Below are 16,228 nucleotides of genomic sequence, written 5' to 3' on the forward strand. Positions count from 1 at the left end.
GAGAGGATGGTGTTTTCGGTGTTGTCGGGAGGGGTGGGGGTGGAAGTGCGATTCGAAGTGGAGGGTGCTGGCGTTGAAGACGTGGATGCCGCGCGGGGTGGGCTTCGCAGGGGGTGGTAGGGGGCGGCGCCCGTGTAGCCGCCGATGATGAGGATTTGGCCGGAGTGTAGGATGCAGGTGTGCCCTGCGCGGGCGGGGGGGGAGGAAGGGGGGGTGGGGACCGCGAGCCAGGTGAAGGAGGGGATGGTAAGGATGTACATGTCGGAGTATTGGGTTTGTTGGCCCTGTGGGGGGTGGGTTAGTGGTGGTTGGGGGTTGGTTGGGGGAAGTGGTGGTTGGTGAGTGTTGGGGGGGCGGACATACGTAGGGTTGTAGGTTCTGGCCGCCGTAGAGGTAGACCTGGAAGCTGGATGCGTCTGGCGCGGACGCGGTCACGGCGCATGGGTTGACTCGCACGGATGGCGCGTCTCCGGTGGTCTTCTGCTGGTACCACTCCGATCGTGCAATGTCGTAGACGTCGAGGGTCGAGAGATCGTCGACGAACGTGTCGTTGCTGCCACCCGCCAGCCCGATGAGCACCCCTTTTTCACCCCAGCCAGGCACGAAAACCAAGACGCCGTCTGCTCTCTCGGGGAACCTGTCCTTGACTTGCAGACCGCCCTCAGTGATGTTGCGGTACGCGCCACCCTCGCCCGCCCCAGTCCCGTCGGCCAGCGAGTAGACGGCGTCGTTGGTGTATCCGGGGTGGGTGAACTCGAGGAGGCTCTTGAGATACACCCGGGCGATCTGGTTGGACCAGCCGGGAGTGGTGGACAGGTCGAGGTGGCCGCCAAAATACCAGCTCAATCCCAGCTCGGGCACCGATATGCCTGCGCCTTCGGCGGCACGTTGCACTGGTCGATCACCCGGGTCGGCGTTCTTGCCGGCCGAGGTCCTTGGTGATGGATACTCGGTCCAGGCCTTACCGCTGACGGAGTACTTCCAGGTCGAAATAGGGGCGGGCTCGACGAATGGATTGTCGGCAAACTGTCCGCCGTAGAGGTAGAGGTTGTTGTAGTCGTTCCAGAGATAACCCAAGGACACAGCAGGCGGGCCTGATGGCTGAGGGAGGCTTCGGAGTGCCGGTGAGCTGGTGTCCCAGGATTTTGTGAGATCCAACGCCAGGAAATTATTATCTGTGAGAGGTCAGCATAAGACACCATTTTCACCGTTTGGCTGGGAGGAGTTACTCCATGTATTCTCTTCTTGTTCCTTTGAGTACGTAGCCTGGCCACCGTAGATGTACAACGTCCCGTTCAGCTGGGCGGCTTTCCATCCGTGTCAGTAATCCCATCTAGGTCCTCGTATGGCGCGCTCTACACTCACCCTGATGGGCCCATCGCTTGCACACCTCTGTCGGCGTGTTTCTTCTCTCGAGGATAGGGCCGGGATTCCACGGTCGTGGTTTGAATCACGCCGGCCTCCGCAAGATTTGACGCAGTCTCCTCACGGCTCTGGTAATAACTAAAACCGGGTAACAGAACAGCAATAAGCAGTGCAACCGATGAGAGCCTGGTGATGGTAGACATGCTTGGGGGCGCACTTGAAACACTCTTGATCCTGGGTCGGCGAACCCTGGGTAGTCTGGAGTACCACGGCCGCTGGGAGGGCGATGGGGACGCTGGCTCGGATTGGGGCTCTACCCGTCCGTCTTCCTCTCCATGTGTCAGTCGCCTTGCCGTCTCTCTTCGGCCCGCATCGTCTGCATTGCGGTTCGCTGATTCAGGGGCATGAATGCTCGCGGGCGATGCCAGTCCCTTAGTCTCGCCATAATCCTTCTCGTTCGAGATGAACTCCTTCGGTTGATTTGTATCCAGGCCTAGCTCCTTGAAGATGGATTTCCGCTCTTTGGCGATCTTGTTCGACATTGAGAAGGACGGAGGTCTTCCTAGACCTTCACGGAGTCGGTCTTCGGTGCATCTGTGGTGAAACCTGGGCCTGCCAGGGTGACCTGGGGGTATTTCAGGGTCTGAGCAGGCCTTCGGCAGTTGGGTGTAAGGCATGATGGCAGCAGTGGTCGAAGCCTGGCCTGCTAAGCCACCAACGATGATCGCCGCAGGTGTGTCAGGGAGGCTTATGTGCGGTGGTTCGCCACCTTGCAGGCGGGATGGTGGGTGGCAGGGCCAGCCGGAGGGAGGTAATGAGGTCACGGCACGGAGCGAACCGTGTCTTAGAGGCTGCAGCGTGAACAGGTCACAGGGCGCGAGAGGGACCAGGGAGAAAAGCTCCTGGTCTCGGTCAAGAAGGTGATGATGATGTGGTTTTGATGAACGAGGAGAAAAGACGGAACAGCAAGGAACAATATCTAATAAGCCTAACATCCATACTAGCAGATCTATCTTGTCAACGCAACCACACATGGGAGATGATCAAGGTGAAGGCCCCAGGTTCTAGAAAGACAGTTGGTGAAGGCCTAGTGGCCCTTCACTGCCCTTGTGCCCTCCCAGCGCAATACAAAGTGTGGAGGCACGGAGGTCCAGGGGACCGAGGATGAGCACAACGGCAGGCAACGCAGCCTACCATGGCCACCTAAGGAAGCGACGCTTTAGAGGCGAAGACATCATCGTTGGACTTACAAGTCACTGGTAGCAAATGAGAGCCGTTCGGGAAACAGGGCGCCGAGGAAAATGACCGCCAAGGCCTTGATTGATCTTCCTTGCTTCCCAAAGTTGGAGTGCTGGTAACGTTTCGTCCACGGAGCATTTGAACCGGAACCGAGCTTTGGAGTTGGATCGAGGTCGGGAGAGGCTTGGATTGGCTCGATGGGGAGCTTGGATTGGATATGAATTGCCGAAAACAGAAGTTCTCTCTTTGCCTTGGTTGGTGTGTTGATGCTTGCTGTTCTGGGATTGGATCGAGCCAGGTTCATGACCTCATTTCTGCATACAAGCAAAGGGCAAAAACCACGGCCTCAGTTCGAGCATACACTGGTTTGCCGGACAACCGATCAACCCACTTTTGCGCGCCCCGGGTGGCTCGTTCATGGTGTTTGGAAGCTGGTGTCGCAACAATGAATAAAAAGGCGTTTTAGTGCTCGAAACTGACGGGAGGCAAGGTTGAAGTTGGCAAAGGTCGAAGCTCCCAGGCGAAGGAAGGGGGGGTTAGGGTCTGGTATGCCAACCCAGGCAAGCCAGGCACGCACGCTGCCAGGATTATCCCAACGGCTACTCCTGCTTCTTTGGCTCAACGACCTCTGTTCCTCAATTCCTTGAACTTTGATCACGCTGCCCTGCCAGCCTGTTTAATCTCGTCACGTACTTGGATCAGCATGTCAACCCAAAATGGCACGACTGCCCTCCCACGTGCCTCCCTCGGGCCTGCCTTGGATTCCCACGATCAAGACGACGTTGAAATCAGGACGACATTAAAAATGCACTGCATATAATTATTTAGTGGGTATCATCTTGTCGATTACAATACATTACGAACAACCAGCAAAAACTCAGGCCCTTACTCCGAAACTAATAAACCCTCAGACCATCTCTCCGCCTTTTTCATTCTTCCAAGTGCCGGCGTAGTGATGTTTGAGCAGAGGAGGGGGCACATGCATCGCCTCATCGTAGGTATTCGCTGATGCCGCAAACGCGTAACCGGGGAGGACCAGCACATCTCCAGCCAGCTTCGGTTCCAACAGCTCCTGGATGTCCTCGAGTGTCGTATTGTACGCCTCCCCCACGCTCTTCAGAATGCTCCGTGTGAACCTCCTTGGGCCAGTGGCATCGACCACGTCCCCGAGCATGTCTAGAGTCAGCCCCTCGATTGGCACGTTCTTCTCCTTCATTTTATCCCGGAATGACTGCAGGATATCTTGGACCACCATCCACAGATGCGGCGACCCCGGCTTGGCCATGATGGACCATGTCGTAAACTGTCGGATGAAGTTGCCGGGCCAGCCGACATCGAACTCCCAGCCTACCACGACGCTGGCGTTCCCTTGGAACTGCGGCGGTATCCATTCATCGATTGGCACCTCGCACGAGATATCCAGGTCGCAGTAGACCCCCCCTTCGGAGAAGAGGAGAAGATATCGGAGAATGTCAGCTTTAAAGATGGGGACTGGTTCATCCCAACTACCGTTAGCAAACCGCGGAGACAGGGATGACACAATTGGGGCCACAAGGTACGTACCCGTCAAGCCGAGATACATCTCGACGAGGTCGGGATCAGTCGCCCCAAATTTGTTCCGGACATAACTGTCGGCCGAAGACTCGGTCATAAACTCGACCTCATAGTCGGTATTATTCCTGATGCAGCTATCGGTCCATGCTCGCGTCTTGTCGCTCAAGCCCTTCGGTCCGAGTTTGTACCATAGCTTTTTCGGTATTGTTGAAGGATGCGACTGGGTTGCCCGCCATTGGGGTAGCCGACCGCTCAACCGCCAGCGCTCGCTTGGACTCCAAAAAGTATACACAATCAAGGGAGGGAAGCAGGCCAAAAAGAGGGCGACGAAGACGATGGACCGGGAAAGCTTTCGCGACGCTAAAAGGCAGTGCACAGATTGCATGGTTGCCGGCGCTCCGCGCTGCTATTGTTTGTAATTGCGCAGCCCCCTCTCATGATGGGGGAGGGAAGAGGGGAATGGCACGTTTTAAACAACCCGCGCCAACAGATTGGGAGACGTGGCATGGCGGCTAGGAAAAGCGAAGCATTGGAGATTGCGAACCCCTGGCGCTGGCGATGGGCGAATCGAGAATAAGCGCTGGACCCGACAACTTGGTCGCCCACGGCGCTATTGGCGGAAGCCCAGGGGGCTTGCACCCGGCCTGAATGCGCGCTTAATTCGGGCATGACCAGCGGTCGGTGTCAAGCGAAGTCGAGACGATGAGAATAGATTCGCAGCCAAGGCTGTTGCTAAGCGCCAGCAAGATTCCATGCAACCCATGAGCCCCTGCGATCAACAGTGCCGAATGGGTTGCTGCAGTAGCTGAAACCAACAGCTTCGGGTCAAAATATGTATAATACGCCGGGAGGGAGGTGTCCGCGCACCATCTATCTTGGACTGGATGACGGATTCTCCGCCCTTATGAGAAATTCCACCTCAAATTTCGACATCCGATCATTCCCATGCTTTTGCTCATGCTATCCTGACATCTTACTCGATCCAAACCGTCTATCGTTATTCTCTCGTTATGCGCCTTCTCCAATTGCTCACGGCTTTTCTGCCGTGTGTATTAGCCGAGATGGAGTTCATCAACCCGCCTCCGTTTGGGGCCGTCGGTGATGTTAGCAAGAACCCAACATACGTGATAGGCAGCGTGGTGGAAGTTTCTTGGACTCCGGGAGAAGAAGGGAAACAAACGTCACTGACACTGTGGCAACTAAATGCCACCACGGGCGAATACTTCGGCTCGATGCAATACATTACCCGTAAGTCACGACCTTCCATCTGGTATTATGTTATATGCTGATGCCAGGTCCACAGGTAAGGTCGTGGACGTATCGACATTCACTTGGATCGTGGCCACAACCAAGGACCTCTCGGTATCCAACATGTTCTTCCTGAGCATCTTCGAGGAAGGGAAATCCAGTGCCGACGCCAACAGCCACTATTTCAACCTCACGGCGAATAGCAACATACGGCCGACGGCGGCCTCTGAAGGAAGCACAAGTGCCTCCAGCATCACTAGGACGGCAGCAACATCCACATCAACCACCGCCCCCGTCCAAACCACCCCCAACCCTGCTGCCACAAGCAACGCTCCTCTCTCCGAAACTTCAAGCGGCTTAGATTCCGGCGCCAAAATTGGAATTGGCGTCGCCATACCCGCTGCTGCCGTGTTGGGTGCCATTGCGGGTTATTTCATACTCAGGAGGCGGAGAAGGATGGTCCAGCCTCCGGTCGCGCCCGCATACCACGACGACAACCCCTATAACGGCATGGGAGGGGGGAACTGGGAGCCGTATTCAGAAAAGCGGCCAGGGCTATCAATACCAGCGGCATATGGCCATAGTGACAACCCCAAGTACTACAACCCAGCGGAGCTGAACGTTATTCAGGAGCCGCGCAGAGTGTTTGAGTTGCCTGGGAGCTAGTACAGGGTATGGGAGACTTTGGGTAATAATTAGGATTTGGGATTTGCATGTAAATAGACTTATTCTTTGTTATTTTTGCTCATTGGCGTTGTACTAGCGTCGTGATGCTGTGTGACTGATCCAACAAGGCTCTCGTATAAATTCGGACTTTTTCATTCATGGAGAATGTTCTCAGGAGACCACGATCAGCGAAAAACAACTGCCGTCATTCTCACCACCTGATAGCATGTAAGCTAAAGCAATGATCAGTTTCTTTAGATTGACGTAATAGATACTTTGATTCTTCCGTTTTTGACACAGACTTCGTTGTCACATCCCATCACCGAGGTGCTTGACTGGTTCGAGACCGGGTTTGATCCATTTGAGCGAAACTTAGCATGAACCATGGCCCGGGTATCCGGTTTTTGTCTCCTACATGGATGATCCTGTCCGGAGGACAATATTGCGGCCAAACTCCAAAAGAATTATTATGGTAAAGTCACGTGATTTAAATAGAAGAAAACTCTCGAAAAATCATACGATCTGCCAATTGGTCGACAGGGCTGCGGTCTCCACTATTTCTGCTATCGTGTTTTGGACGCGTAAATTGGCGGGATAAGATCAGCCCATGTCTGTTTTGGGACACTCGCGCGACAGTTGTTATTTACCTCCCAATCCAATGTTCCCATCCAGCATGGAGATCAACGGAGAAATGAGGGTTTGTTCCCACTGCAGAGAGAAGCAGCCTGCCATGCAGTTTGTTCACCTGCGTGATTCCTCGAAGACAGTACAAAGATGTCTTGCTTGCCGGAAGAAGGCGGCCGACAGAGTAACCATAGCTTCCCACCATACTTGATTTGTTGCTAATACAGATCGCACAGGTGAAACAATCGACCACTTCCGTTGCCATAATGCGTGAGATTGTAGGCAACAAAAGGCTTTCTGACGTGTCGGACGAGGTGGCGGCCCCGCCCAAGCGCAAGAACCTCACCCATGCTGTGATGAGTGAGCGGTATCACGCCGGCGGTGTGGTAGAGGGCGACTCTGTCACCGTCGCTGCTGCTCGTCAAGAGCTTGCCCGCATCCAGAGAGATCACCGGTCATTGCGGCGTAATGATGAGGAGCCGAGTCAGACACCCCGACTGAGCGAGTTGCTTCGTCGGCAATCTAAGGGCCGAGAGGATGTCGAAGGAGACGACCAAAGTAGCGATGATGACCGGAGCAATTCCCGCTCCGAGCCAGGCATCGCAGTAGCAGAAGGGCCTGTACCGGAAGAGCCTATCGAACAGCGAGGGAAGCGAGGCCGGCCTCGAAAACAGCCCCCTTCCGATCCGACTCTTCGCCGTCCGCCTGGCCGACCACGGATACATCCCCTTCACAATCCAGCTGCTCCTCGCCGCCCACGTGGCCGTCCTCGCCGTGTCACTCGTCCAGAACCTTCTCCAGCGCCCCTACGCAGCCAAATTCGCCATGGTCGCCCACCAAAGCCGAGACAACCAGTAGGCCGTCCTCGCAAAATTCCGGTCAATGACCCGCCGCCGGTCCCGCCCCGCGATTTCAACGAACCGCCTCCTAAATACACGGGCGATCTGCAGGGATCTCCGCTTTGCAAAAACGATGTTACTATCAAGCATGAGTTTAACGAGCGCCTTGCGCAGGAAAACATGCGCCTTTGTTTCAGATGTAAGGAACGCTGGTTTGATGTTGAGCTAAAGGCGGATGGAGTTTGTAAACGCTGTCACCAAAAGGATGACAAGAAGCGGGCTGACGAACCTTTCCTTTACTCCGCCGAGAACCACCTGGACTTTGGAGAGATGCCAGACTCTCTACCCATCCTCCATCCCGCCGAAGAGATGGTTATCTCGCGGGTCCACGTTGCAGTCAACGTGTTTACGGTGTGTTCCTTTCTATCTTTGTTGGCATTGCTTCTTACTTTTGGCTTTCAGGTCCGGGGCCAGCAGTACAAATATCGCGGCCATGTTGTTCATTTCCTTCGCGACGTAGGCAAGGTCTATGACGAACTTCCATTGCTGCCCAAGGATTTGGATATCGTGATTCTGCGTCCGAGCGGTTCTGAAGCCGATCCCGCGATGGACCGACAGTTTCGCAAGCGATTTCGCATTCGCCGCCGAGTGGTGGCTACCTGGCTCCGTTTCCTGTCACGCAACCATCCTGGCTACAAAGGCTTTCTCCTTAGCGAATCAAATCTAAGCCAGCTACCCGAAGACGAGTCCATCTTCGATCAACTTACCATCCACGAAGTGAGCAGCTGGGAAGACCTAGAGCCCGACCAGGGCCCAGTCGACGGTGACAGGCCGGAGAACGAGGATGGGCTGGGGTTCGATGAAGCAGCTGTACCCAACGTGCTGGTCAAGGATTCGGAATTCGCCCTGCTGCAGGGCGGACTCGAAAACAACGGCCCGGAGAACCAAGAACGTCCTCCAATGCAGCAGCAGCAACCGCGCGACGCTCACCACCTTCCAATGCCTCCCATCAGATTCACGCCGATCAGCGAGTTCAACCGGTCGCAGGCTCTGCTGTCGCTAGCATGTCCCAGCCTCTACCCACGCGGTCTTGCTGATTTCAACCAGCCGAGGCAACGCGCCATCAGCTACTCGGATTACTTGGCGCATGCGATGAAGTGGCATGACGGGCGTTTTGCCCGCCATCATACCTTCCGTTACATCGCATTGAACACCCTCATGCGGCAGCAGGCCTATGGGCACAGCCGGTTCTACGTCAACAAGCAGCGGTCTACCGTCCTAACCAAGGCGGAGTTACAACAGGCACTGGAGAATCCCGACCGTCCTGAAGCTCAGGCAATCCTCAACCAGATCTCCCGCTTTGCTGGGGCGATTCAGGGTACGAGACCCTATTGGTACCGCCGGCGCAGGGAGTGCGAATCTTTCGCGCACTGTCTGGGCGTCCCCGGCGTATTCATCACGTTGAGCCCAGCCGATCTGCACTGGCACGACCTCTACCGGCACATGCCGGAATTCGAGCGGTGGCAGGTGTTGGACGAGCCGGCCCGGATCTCGTTGTCCGGTCGCCTGCTTCGCGAGAACCCCCATATCGCGGCGTGGTACTTCACCACGCGGTTCAAGGCATTCCGAGACGTGGTGTTAACCAAAAAATTTAACCTTTCAGACTTTTAGTGTCGGTACGAATGGCAAGGACGAGGCAGCAGTCATAACCACGGGCTGTACTGGTTTGAAGAGGGCCCGCAGCAGGCTACCAGCACAGATGAGGAGAGGGCGAGGTTCGCGCGTTTGTGGGGTTACCACATCTCGGCGGAAAACCCCCAGCCCCATCGGATTGGACAAGGAGGTGATGGCGGCAACCCACTGAACGTCGACGCACTGCAGACGGAAGTAACATGGGACTGGCTGGATCGCGTCCTCAACCGGTGCCAACGGCATCATTGCTCGTCCACCTACTGTTTGCGCATCAACAAACGCGCGGCGGAACTGGCAGAGAAGAACGGCGAGCCGGGCCCCGAACCGGAATGCCGGTTTCTGTTTCCCCGCCCGCATCGAGAGGAAGCCGGCTTGGTTAGAAGGCCGGGCAAGACGTGGTGGTCGTTTGAGGCGGTACGGAACGACTCCCACATGAACCAGTATAACCGGCTCATCACGCTCTGCTGGCTGGCCAACACCGACATCTCGCCGTGCACCGGGATCGAGGCGGTGATCAACTACGCCGCCAAATACTGCAGCAAGACCGAGACCAAGACCAGCACGTACGCCGAGATCGCCGGGGCCATATTGCCACACGTCTCGGACAGGAACCCCATGCTGTCGTTTGTTTCGAGGATGATGAACAAGTTAATCGGCGAGAGGGATTACTCCGCACAGGAGACGTGCCACATCCTCCTCAAGCTACCCCTCTACCAGGACAGCCGCGTTGTGATTAGCGTCGACTGCCGACCGGCTGACAGGCATAACCGGTTGGCAGAATTCTCCGAAGCGGATGAGGCTGTCCAGACGAAGAAGACGTCGTACGAGAAATACCTGGAACGGCCTAGTGACATGGAGGCGGTGTCGTATTTCAGGTTCCTGGAGACGTGGAACTTCCAATCGCCAAACCCGGGCAACTGGAGGGAATGGCGCCCACCCGCTCGGCCCAGGGTGTTGTATTACTTCCCGCGGTACACGCCGGTCCATGGGCACGTACAGTTCGAGGACTTCTGCCGGGTCAAGCTTATGCTGGCACATCCTCATCGGGAATGCGGCGGCTTTCTAACCCTCGACGGTACCCGTTTCTCAGGCTACGTGGCGGCATACGAGCACTGCTTGGAGCACCATGAACATGAGGATGACCACTACGGAGAGGCGGAAGCGCCGGAACCCGCGGCTGACGAGGACGAGTTCCGGGCTGTACCCTTCCAGGAAGATATCAGTCTCGAAGACTGGCAGGAGCTCGCACGCATGGTGCCTGAGCTCCAACCAGAACACGAGGAGATCGACCTACTGACTAGGCGAGATATCGACATCAGGTACGACTGGCATCCCCACGTCGGCCGGTATATCGATGAACGGTTCGACAGCGGCAAATACTGGGATCTTCTCAAAGTCGAGCACCCCAGTATGGCGGGAGATGTTGAACACATTCCTCTGAAGGCCCGGGATACCCTCAACCGGGAACAGAGGATCGTGTACGACACTATTATGGGCCACCTAGAACGGGATAACGTACCGCCCATCCTGTTGCATGTTGACGGCGGCGGAGGCACTGGGAAGTCGTACATGGTCAACATGCTGTCGTCTCACCTCCAGCAAACTCTCCCCGGCCGAAAATCGCCCATTCTCCGTGCCGCACCCACCGGGGTCGCGAGCAACCAGATCAATGGCCAGACGCTGCACTCCCTCCTCCGCTTGCCTATCGATGGCAACTACCGCCCGTTGACCGAAACACCCACTGTTTTGGGGAACCTACAGCGTGTTTTTGCGGGTGTACGTTACCTCGTCATCGACGAAAAGAGCATGCTGGGGCTCAAGACTCTGGGTTGGATCGATCGGCGGCTCCGCGAGATCTTTCCGGAGAAGAATGACTTCTTTTTCGGCGGATTGAGCGTCATTCTGATCGGAGACTTCTTCCAGCTGCCGCCGGTGCTGAACAAGCCGATCTATGCCGAGTACGACAGGTTGATGAAGGAGATGGAGGTTGCTGGTCTCAATGCCTACCGCGCCTTCGAGCACTCGGTTTTCTTGGAGACAATCCAGCGGCAACATGGGGCGGACCAGGCCGGGTTTCGCGACGCCTTGGTCGAGCTCAGACAGGCTCGGGTGTCGGTCACGGGGTGGGAGCTGTTAGTCTCCCGGTGCGCGTCCAATCTCTCACCCAGAGTACAAGCCGGTTTCGCGAACGCCGTACGCATTTATCCGACGAGAGAAAAGGTGCGGTCTTATAATCATGACCACATGGTCGACCTGAACTCTCCGGCCCTCTACGTAGAGGCTACCCACCAAGGCGACGGGGCAAGTAAGGCCGAGTCGAAAGACGCCGGCAACCTGTCGAGCCGCTTCCCGGTATGCATCGGCGCCAGAGTGATGTTGACCAGGAATATCTGGAACCCGGTGGGCCTGGTGAACGGCGCCCAAGGCACGGTACACGATATCGGCTGGGCGGAAGGGGCGGACCCCCTGCGGGATCCGCCGTTGGTCATCATGGTGGCCCTCGACAAGTATACGGGGCCGCCGTACTACACAAGAGACGTAGAGCTTCAGGACGGGCAGGGCAGGTTGGTGGTCCCGATCCTGCAGGTGAGGCAAGACTTCACCCTGAAGAACAAGACGTGCAGCCGCACACAGTTCCCCCTAGTGGTCGCGTACGCTATCACGGTGCACAAGTCCCAGGGGATCACGCTGCCCAAGGTGGTGTGCGACATCTCGGAGCGCGAGTTCGCTTCCGGGTTGTCATACGTGGCCGTCTCCCGGGCGTCGAGGCTGGACGGGGTGATGTTCGACGTACCATTCGACCGAAGCCGAGTGAACCGGGACCCGCCGACTGCTGCCATGCAGAGGAAGCTGGCGGATTACGAGAGGCGTTGGAAGGCTAGGTTGCTAGAGCCGCTATACCGACCAAGCAACGTGGAAGCGAGCGATACGGAGAGTTATGTGTGACTACGAATTAAGCATGTAGAAAATAGCAAGCAGTTTGGCCGAACAATATTAGACTCCGGACAGATATTGGCGCTTCGTCTCTCCCGTACTTAATAACAATAAATTAGCTCGATTGTCCTCCGGAGAGGGACAGGAAAATTGCCAGGAGCGGGAGAGAGGAAGGAAGCGCCCCGTAGCGTAGCGAAGGGCCGCGCGACTGACGAACGAAGCGACGCCAGCAATTTTATAGCGGTTGTTTGGGTGGACATGTTACGATTATCCCCATAGAACTGGGGATTCTGGAGTACGGGGTAGGACAGGACACAATACCACTAATGACAGGCCAGGATAGGGCAATGCAGGATAGGGCTGGACCTCCTCTTCATGTAATTAGCACATGCGTTATGCACAATTTCTCTAGTAATATCCCTTAAATCGATTATCTTACAGTCCTCAAAACAAAACTGTGACGAACCTACTTCAGGACCCTGTCCTGTTAGGGTTCAGCTTCGGTTGAAGGTAATCTCTCAAGGGTGCTTAGGTTCGGTGCAGCCAAAAGGTGCACAACAAAGGCTTGTCTCACCAGTAGGGCTCCCGTGCTGTGTAGCGAACTGTAGTTGTGATTGCTTAACTGGAGAACTCCCAGAGCTTTCCAGAACGAGTGACTATATACCTATCTAAGTCCCGTGGGCTCAGTTGTGCTCAAGTTGTACCCTCCTACTGAGCTCACTGAAGCCACTCATGTGGGGTTCCCTGATTGGTTTTGTTTAGGCGACTGGCCTGTGTTCCCACCCGTCGGCCATATCCCGTGACAAAAACACAAAAAGTATGATCACCCATTCACAAACTTCAAACTCACCTTTCACCCCCTAACTGCTCCGCAACTTCTTCTTCGGGCGTAGCTCACCGGCATAGTTGCGGAAGAACTCGTCCGGTTCGGTCGGGTGCTGGCCCGTGACGTCGTGGAATGCCGTCGTCGAGATGTAGTTGGTCTTGCCCTCGCGTACCAAGCTGTAATAGTCGAGGATGTACTCTTTCTCCGAATCGTCGAGGTCGGTCTGCGATTTGAGTACCCGCTTCGCCTCCCGTCTGGGGCTGGTTAGCATGGTGGCGGCGAGAAGAGACGGAAAAGGGTAAGCTCACTCGGAGATATTGTCAAACTCCATGGTTTGACCTAGGGCTTTGCTGGCCGATTCGGCGAGTTCCTTGCCGGAACAAAGCATGGGGCCCGTGAGGACCATCAGCTGGCCACGATGCCGGTCGTCAAAACCGTGCGGGCCCTTTCCGGTAAGAACGTGGGCGGCCACAAGAGAGACGTCCTGACGATGTCAGACCTTAAAGACATGACAATGTTCGGGATGTGGCGACTTACACCCAGTGCGATGGGGGCAAACTTGTGGTTCTCGCCGATCGGAAGCGGCAACAGACCCTCGTTGCGAGCCTGTTCGGAATAGAGAAGAAGGTTCTCAGCGTAGAAGCCCGCCCTACAACACCCCAGACAAACCATTAGCACCACCGACTTCCCAAGTCCCAACCCCCACCCACTCTCAACCCCGCCGACTGGAAACTAACCGAATCACACAAGGCGAATGCCCAACGCACTCTCCGGATCCCCCTTCGCGCTCAACACCACGCTCTCCAGATCCACAAACTCCCGCAGCCTCGGCTGCGCCGCCCTCTCCGCATAGTCGCACCCAGCCGCGCTGATCAGCAACACATTCGCCACCCCCGCCTTCTTGGCCGCCTCGGCCAGCTCCAGCGCAATGTCCAACTTATCGCTGCGCGCGGGCGGCACGAGGCAGAGGGTGTCGCAGGCGGTCTTTTGGAGGGTGGCGACGACGTCGCGCGCGCGGCCCGGCGTGTGCGCCGCGATGACGGCGCCCAGCGCCTGCAGCTCCTTGGCTTTGGGGGAGGACGGGTCGAGGGCGAGGCCCGTGAGGCTGTCGATGCGGGGCTGGAATCGGTCGTCGGTGAGGAGCAGCTCGGCGATGAGGAAGCCGGTTTGGCCTTCGATGGAGGTGATGCAGATGTTGCGTGCCATGTTGGGGTGGGTGGTGGTGGGCTGGTGGTGATGGTGATGGTGTGGTAGCTGTGGTTTGTGGTGGTGTAAGTCGATCGAGAGTGGACGAGTTGGGACGGGGAGAGAAAGGGTTTTCCTGGAAATTTTGTTTTGTATATAAAAGAGGGCCACTCGCTCTGGTTTTATGAAAGTAGGGTTTCTTATGAAATCCCCATGGTGGCCAGGTATTAGTGATTTCCCACAGGTATTAGTGATTTGGCACGACTCTTATTACATCATGACTCTCGGGTGTGACAGGGAACTCTTGAATCACGGCCCGTGGCTGGTTCCGCCAGAGTTCTTAACCCAATCCAGCGAGCTACTTCCCCATGGCTACTAGCACGTAAAGAATTCGATTATCTTTAGATTGCGAGCTAAAACCTCCAGACCCGAAGATATCACAGTTGCGGATAGATCCGTTGGCAAAGATGTCATCAATTGATTAGCAACCTTGTTTTATTGGACCTGCAACTTGCTTAACCTTGATCCTCAGATGCCTTTCCCAGGTAAGTAGCTTTGAACGGAGCTTGCAACGAGTCACAGACAGGAAAAGTAAGGCGAGTTCATTCTTCGTTGGTGCAGTATGCGAAGCCAGCTGCCCCAACACCCTCCGCTCAGGTTACCCTCGTTTATCCATCGAGCTCTTCCTTGACAACAACCACATCTTCAACAATTGTCTCCGCCGCTTGTTACTTCTTGATGGCGCACTGCAGTCGTCTTCAGCCCAAAATGACGCCCCTTGCTCACCCCCGTGCATTCGTTGCTCCATACCATCTCCGTGAAAGAATTCAGGATGGGCCGTAGATTGCAAACAGTCTGAAGCTTGACCAAAACGCGGTCTGAACCGTAATTTGCGCCATCGGCGTTTCCAGACTTGAGAATGCCGGGAGAGACGGCCAAGTCGACAACCGGAGAGAAACTGTTCGTCGGGACCGGAGGGATGTCTTTGACGAGCTCCATCGTCTCAGCGTCGAACGGGAATCCAAAACCCGGGGGCCTAACGAGAGGCAGCTTGATCCGGGTAATGAACACCTGGAAATCTGCCTTTGAAGCTCGAAAGACGCCTGCGAGGTGAGCGGCGTTCCGGACGATGCCATGCAAATCTCGCTGTAAATCTAGCACAACATAATTCCCCATGAGGCCAAAGAGGCCTACCAATTCCGACCACGGACATACGAGACCGCAACCACGATCTCTGCCATCGCGACTCACACGAGCGCCCCCCGTTCAGCTTCGGCGCTGAAGAGAGGGAGGACGACAGCTACCAGGTGGTAGGCAGGAAGAGGCTGAGAGGAAGACCGACGAATGTGGCTGCAGCCCAACGTCAGGCTCTCTTAGACCCCCAGCAGACCAGGATCAACTTCGAGGCGCCGGGGGTGCGATTCGCAAGCCCGGTAGTCAGCGGTGTCGACACCACTGCCCTGCCGCCCCGAGCGCCCGAGCCGGCTACCGGACCAACGCCTACCGCCGCCGCCAACCCTGCGGTCACTGCCACTCCGGACCAACGCGACGCCGAGGGAGACACCACGATGGACTCGATCACCGTCGCAGGCGATGAAAATTAAAATTTTACTCTGGAACACCGAAGGAAACAAGCAAACACTGGAAGTCTTGCTGGAAGAGGTCAAATATGACCTCTTGGCGGTGCAAGAACCGTGGATCAACAAGACGACAAAATCCACATACTGCGCCGGGAGCAGCAGATACCACCTGGTACATAAACTCGAGGGGCGGGCGGCAATATATGTAGGCAAAAGATTTGAAATTAGGCAGTGGGGCTCCGAAGCCACGGAGAATTGATGCCGCGTGTGGTTCCCAGAGGCGGACCTCGGAAGGGAAAGCCGCGGATTCGAGCTTTGGTCCATATACAACTCCCCCGCCGGCGAGAACGTACCGAGAGCCCTCTCAGGGCGGCTCAGGCTCAAGCCACTCTGGTGGTTCTGGCAGGAGACTTCAACCTAAAGAACCCACTGTGGGATGGGTTTCGGACGCTACGACAGGAAATCTGAAGACCTAT

At 56.1% G+C, this 16,228-nt stretch overlaps 6 protein-coding genes across 6 annotated transcripts in view; 3 read left to right on the top strand and 3 right to left on the bottom strand.

The window, feature by feature from the left end:
• Positions 1–2,042, bottom strand: part of CHGG_04419 (uncharacterized protein) — a gene marked incomplete at both ends in the record, with an annotated part of 2,910 nt that extends 868 nt beyond the window's left edge. The window contains 3 exons of the mRNA XM_001223632.1: positions 82–284; positions 364–1,175; positions 1,391–2,042. Of these exons, the coding sequence (XP_001223633.1) occupies positions 82–284; positions 364–1,175; positions 1,391–2,042 (1,667 nt within the window). The remainder of the gene's footprint in view (positions 1–81; positions 285–363; positions 1,176–1,390) is intronic.
• A 1,469-nt stretch (positions 2,043–3,511) lies between these two features.
• Positions 3,512–4,394, bottom strand: CHGG_04420 (uncharacterized protein; the record flags this gene model as incomplete). Its single annotated transcript, XM_001223633.1, has 3 exons — positions 3,512–4,095; positions 4,168–4,264; positions 4,347–4,394. The coding sequence occupies 3 exons, from the start codon at positions 4,392–4,394 to the stop codon at positions 3,512–3,514; spliced, it is 729 nt and encodes a 242-aa protein (XP_001223634.1).
• An 825-nt stretch (positions 4,395–5,219) lies between these two features.
• On the top strand, positions 5,220–6,072 carry CHGG_04421 (uncharacterized protein; the record flags this gene model as incomplete). The annotated part of the gene is made up of 2 exons (XM_001223634.1): positions 5,220–5,406; positions 5,462–6,072. 2 exons carry the CDS (start codon positions 5,220–5,222, stop codon positions 6,070–6,072), a joined length of 798 nt encoding a protein of 265 aa, XP_001223635.1.
• Positions 6,073–6,962: 890 nt separating this feature from the next.
• Positions 6,963–12,173, top strand: CHGG_04422 (uncharacterized protein; the record flags this gene model as incomplete). Its single annotated transcript, XM_001223635.1, has 3 exons — positions 6,963–7,946; positions 7,998–9,062; positions 9,207–12,173. The coding sequence occupies 3 exons, from the start codon at positions 6,963–6,965 to the stop codon at positions 12,171–12,173; spliced, it is 5,016 nt and encodes a 1,671-aa protein (XP_001223636.1).
• Positions 12,174–13,021: 848 nt separating this feature from the next.
• On the bottom strand, positions 13,022–14,193 carry CHGG_04423 (uncharacterized protein; the record flags this gene model as incomplete). Its single annotated transcript, XM_001223636.1, has 4 exons — positions 13,022–13,241; positions 13,296–13,471; positions 13,525–13,636; positions 13,733–14,193. The coding sequence occupies 4 exons, from the start codon at positions 14,191–14,193 to the stop codon at positions 13,022–13,024; spliced, it is 969 nt and encodes a 322-aa protein (XP_001223637.1).
• Positions 14,194–14,449: 256 nt separating this feature from the next.
• Positions 14,450–15,776, top strand: CHGG_04424 (uncharacterized protein; the record flags this gene model as incomplete). Its single annotated transcript, XM_001223637.1, has 3 exons — positions 14,450–14,497; positions 14,705–14,717; positions 15,352–15,776. The coding sequence occupies 3 exons, from the start codon at positions 14,450–14,452 to the stop codon at positions 15,774–15,776; spliced, it is 486 nt and encodes a 161-aa protein (XP_001223638.1).
• Positions 15,777–16,228: the final 452 nt, after the last annotated feature.

The sequence above is a fragment of the Chaetomium globosum genome, genomic scaffold, assembly GCF_000143365.1.
Source record: "Chaetomium globosum CBS 148.51 scaffold_4 genomic scaffold, whole genome shotgun sequence".
Classification (NCBI taxonomy): domain Eukaryota; kingdom Fungi; phylum Ascomycota; class Sordariomycetes; order Sordariales; family Chaetomiaceae; genus Chaetomium; species Chaetomium globosum.